The sequence below is a fragment of the Etheostoma spectabile genome, chromosome 6 (assembly GCF_008692095.1).
Source record: "Etheostoma spectabile isolate EspeVRDwgs_2016 chromosome 6, UIUC_Espe_1.0, whole genome shotgun sequence".
Taxonomy (NCBI): Eukaryota; Metazoa; Chordata; class Actinopteri; order Perciformes; family Percidae; genus Etheostoma; species Etheostoma spectabile.
Genome location: NC_045738.1, coordinates 2,888,211 through 2,892,272, shown reverse-complemented (window position 1 = coordinate 2,892,272; position 4,062 = coordinate 2,888,211). Strand labels below are relative to the sequence as shown.

General features: G+C 38.0%; 1 protein-coding gene and 1 non-coding gene across 6 annotated transcripts in view; one reads left to right on the top strand and one right to left on the bottom strand.

Moving 5' to 3' along the window:
* Positions 1-1,543: 1,543 nt before the first annotated feature.
* On the bottom strand, positions 1,544-1,615 carry trnae-cuc (transfer RNA glutamic acid (anticodon CUC)). Its single transcript has one exon. It is a non-coding gene; the product is annotated as a tRNA-Glu (tRNA).
* A 431-nt stretch (positions 1,616-2,046) lies between these two features.
* Positions 2,047-4,062, top strand: part of ice1 (KIAA0947-like (H. sapiens)) — a 12,063-nt gene continuing 10,047 nt past the window's right edge. For 3 of the 5 annotated variants that reach the window (XM_032518431.1, XM_032518432.1, XM_032518430.1), the window contains exons 1-6: positions 2,047-2,293; positions 2,497-2,555; positions 3,286-3,397; positions 3,612-3,688; positions 3,804-3,841; positions 3,970-4,052. In XM_032518431.1, the coding sequence (XP_032374322.1) occupies positions 2,213-2,293; positions 2,497-2,555; positions 3,286-3,397; positions 3,612-3,688; positions 3,804-3,841; positions 3,970-4,052 (450 nt within the window). In that variant the 5' untranslated portion in view covers positions 2,047-2,212. The remainder of the gene's footprint in view (positions 2,294-2,496; positions 2,556-3,285; positions 3,398-3,611; positions 3,689-3,803; positions 3,842-3,969; positions 4,053-4,062) is intronic. The other 2 variants (XM_032518434.1, XM_032518433.1) reach the window with 2 other exon arrangements.

Genomic DNA, 4,062 nt, shown 5'->3' with positions numbered 1-4,062 from the left:
AGAGAAGAGAAGAGAAGAGAAGAGAAGAGAAGAGAAGAGAAGAGAAGAGACACCATGACAAAAATCTTTTCTGTGTTCAACATGTTAAAATCATGAACTATTCCCTGAAAACCCTCAGTGGGCTTCACAAATGGGTCAACATTCAATTTTAAATTGCGTTGGGCATGAAAACACTTATCCATAAAAATAAAGTATGGTACTGTGTTGAAAATGTACACTTGAAAGCCTATGTAATCTGTTTTTATGTGTGCCCTGATGGCTCAGTTGGTAGAGTTGGAGCCCATCTACAGAGGTTTGTCCTCAATGCAGCGGGCATGTCATTCCCTCTCTCTCCTCCTTCATGTCTTCAGCTGTCTTGTCAAATAAAAGCCTAAAAATGCCCCAAAGACAATAAAAAATCTGTTTTTGAATGATATACAGTGTGTCGGGAGTTTGCATTGTCGCTCACTGTCTGTCTGGGTTTCCTCCTGCTGTTAAGTAAGCAGTTCAGGTGCATTAGAAAGTTTAACCTGATTGAGGTGTGATTGTGCTGGAGATGTATTTTTTTGTCAGTGTGATTGATGACCAGTTTTTGTATTTACTCTTCCAAGATTAATATTCTTTTTTGGAATCAACTGCTTTAGGGACTTTCCATCAGACAGCAAATGTATTTCCACCTGGCTCTTCATAATTTGCTATAGCAGTTTAACAAAGAAAATAGGAAGAGGGAAAAAACCACACAAGAAGAAAGGGATTAAGAGGAGAAAGCATTTTGTTTATACAGAGATAGTTATCAGTGAAAGGCTTTTTGTAGATAGAAAAGGTGATAGAGACCAATCTGGCAACATCCAAAGTGTTACCTAACCCATGTCAGGCAACAGAGGAGAGTTTCTGTCAGAGAGAGACAAGAAGAGAGAAAGCATGGCCAGCACTCCCCTTCCCACTTTAAAGAAACTATGCTATCTCTGACTGCATCTGTTTGGAGAGATTTGGTTCTTTAGCCTGGAGGCTACACTCAGAAGGTTCATCTGAAGTTAAAGGGTTATTATCTTTCTATCAGGATCCACCAACAACAATCCCAATTTTTTTGTTGATACTCTTGTATTGTGTGTGTGTGTGTGTGTGTGTGTGTGTGTGTGTGTGTGTGTGTGTGTGTGTGTGTGTGTGTGTGTGTGTGTGTGTGTGTGTGTGTGTGTGTGTGTGTGTGTGTGCAAGAGAGAGAGAAAGAGACAGAGAAAGAGAGAGAGAAAATATATGATGGATTGGGAACACTGTTATCTGTATAACAGTACCCTCTGCTGACAGTGTAGAAAAGTAGGCCAATGCACACATTGAAGCAAAACACATGTAAACTACTATACAGTTTATGGTACACACTTGCTATAAATCCACCAAAAATGCTGGTCATACATCAATGTGTCTTTTAGGGGTGTAAGATAAGTAAATTGTTGGGATAGCCTATCTAGTTAAGCAAGCAATTTTTTTTACATTGGGAAATGATATTGTGCTCAGAAGTGGTGGTGGACAGGGATTTGAAGAAAAGAGTATCAGATAGAAAAGTTAGTTCCCTGACCGGGAATCGAACCCGGGCCGCGGCGGTGAGAGCGCCGAATCCTAACCACTAGACCACCAGGGAGAGCTGTAATGATCACAAAATCTTGTGATAATATTGTTAAAGCAAACTGTGTAGTGAAGAAACTAAACACGAGATTATTGATTCAATACTCAGTGGATCATTATTTAACTCACTATATTATGCCGAGTTCTTTACGGTGTAGACTATCGAACTGTAATGCAATGAGTGGTATTATGTTGTTGGCAATATTCAGTCTTAACTAGACGGTTACACTGCCCCTACTGGCCGGTACATGCTGTTGTAAACGCCCATGCCCTTTGCCATAACGAACTGCCTGACGCTAAATCAAAATGTCCGGAAGCATCATATTTCAGAAAAAAATATACAACTGAACGCTTATCTTAATTGCAACCAATCGAATACATACTAAAATGTGAAAGTGGTTATAACGTAGAAATAAATATTTAATTTCAGATTTACCGGCATTTCAGGAAGCTCCCTTTGTGGGTCCTGACTTGGGTCCTTGGTCAACGTGGGAGACGCGAAAATGTGAAGTTTATTTTGAACCTGTCTGGAATTTGTGTCATATTCACATAGTCGTGAATTTATATAATACAAAATAACGTCTGTGAGGGTTTCGGTGGAATCAGCCTTACCATGATGCCAGGGGACAGTCAGTCCAAAACGGCAGCAATTGCCGCGGTTGGAAACTGTAGGAACTGCTCTATTTTGCACCAGGTCAGATCATCTATATGACTATATGAAAAGTCCATTTAAAAGTTTTGTTTCGTCTTTGTTGACTGAACGTCATCAGTCATCAACGATTGTGACGCGATTCATCTGTTGTTGTTTTTTATTCTTATCAGCTTAGAACGTTGTTGGTAGTTATGTATTTTTACCTTGTTTGTTTTTGTTTTGATTCGTCCTGTCTCTTATTACAGAGCCTGACTGAATATGTGTCGTCATTTCTGGCACTGAAACAGAAGATACCGCTTTCTGAGTGAGTAGAGTGTATTCAATTAGACATTTATTTATGATTTGATATGATCATAATCATATCCAATCATATATCAATGTCAGCTAGCTAGCTAGCTAGGAAGCCGTGACATTAAGTTGGGCGCTTGAAGTTGCTACTTCGTCTTTTGAAATATCTAACACCTTTTAATATTCAGGAAAACATACACATTTTGTGCTGAGGTACCCGGGCAGGTATCTGGTGTAAACTAGATAAAGGTAGCTAATAATCTGTGTTTAGCTACTGACCGTAATTATCGATTTGTTCCCTAACGTAGCTATCTTAACGTAACTTTGTGTGCTGTCTGCAGGAATTTGTCTTTCCACTAAAATTAAAATAACTAGATAAGTTTTAACTTTGAACTACGTGATTTAGAATGTCCTTACTAAGCTACCTAAACAGTTGTAACTACAGTTAGCTAACCAACCTCAGATGTCTGTTTGCTTTTTTTTCTTGACGTATTAAGGTCCAAATGCAAATATACAGTAGGTATGTGATATATGCAGATATTAACGTGTTTTCTACCCTCAACATATATTTTCATAATGCGTCAATGAAATAATACTCTGTACTAGAGCTGATAAAGTTAAAGAGCCTCAATAATTATCTTCCCATGTGGCTTATTTTTGAAGAATAAATACACAGACAGATATTTTCTCTCATGTTGCATGTAGCTGGCTTTAACACATTCCTGTTCCTAACATGCTTTATACAGTGACACAACCAGGCTTCAACAACAGCTAGAAGAGCTGCAGATCAAATTGGTTACTCTGGAGAAAAAGACGGCCGATTATGAATCTGTGCAGGCAGAACTGAAGAATAAGAAGGTACAGCATGTTCTTTCTCCTTAGAATCCCCTTTAAAGCATATTCCTGCTGATGGTAATCTTGCATCTGTCTCTAGTGCTACAACACAACATTTTCCCAGCTCTGAATACATATCCCAAACTTTTTCCTAAGCGTTAGTGGGTTTTTTTTTTCTTCTTTTCTTTGTTTTCTGCCGTTATGCTAATATTCACACTGTGAATTCTTCTTCTTACAGGATGCCCTCAAGACCTATGAACAGATGTCTGTAGAATTGGAAAAATTGAAGCACCAGAATAGCAAGACGATGGCAGAGTAAGAGAAAATGATGTCATAATTATGACATAATGTGCATATAATTATATTATAATGGTATTATCCTTGTGGTAGGATCATGTTAACTGTTATTAAATTTTTTTACACTCCTCAGGAATAAGACGCTTGAAGACCAGCTAAAAGATGTGAAAGGTACTTAGAATTGACATTGTGGAACTTTTACAAGTGAAGAGTTGCATACCGTAAATAATAGTATGTGTTAAAATGCAGCCCCGTTTTTTTCTTTTTTTTTCTTCTAAATTATTTTTTAAACCTCTCAGAACTGACAGAAACACAGTCACTAGAAAATGCACAGCTGAAGAGGGAAAAGGCCGTAGTAGAAAATGATTTGCTGGAAACTCAGGTAAGCAAAA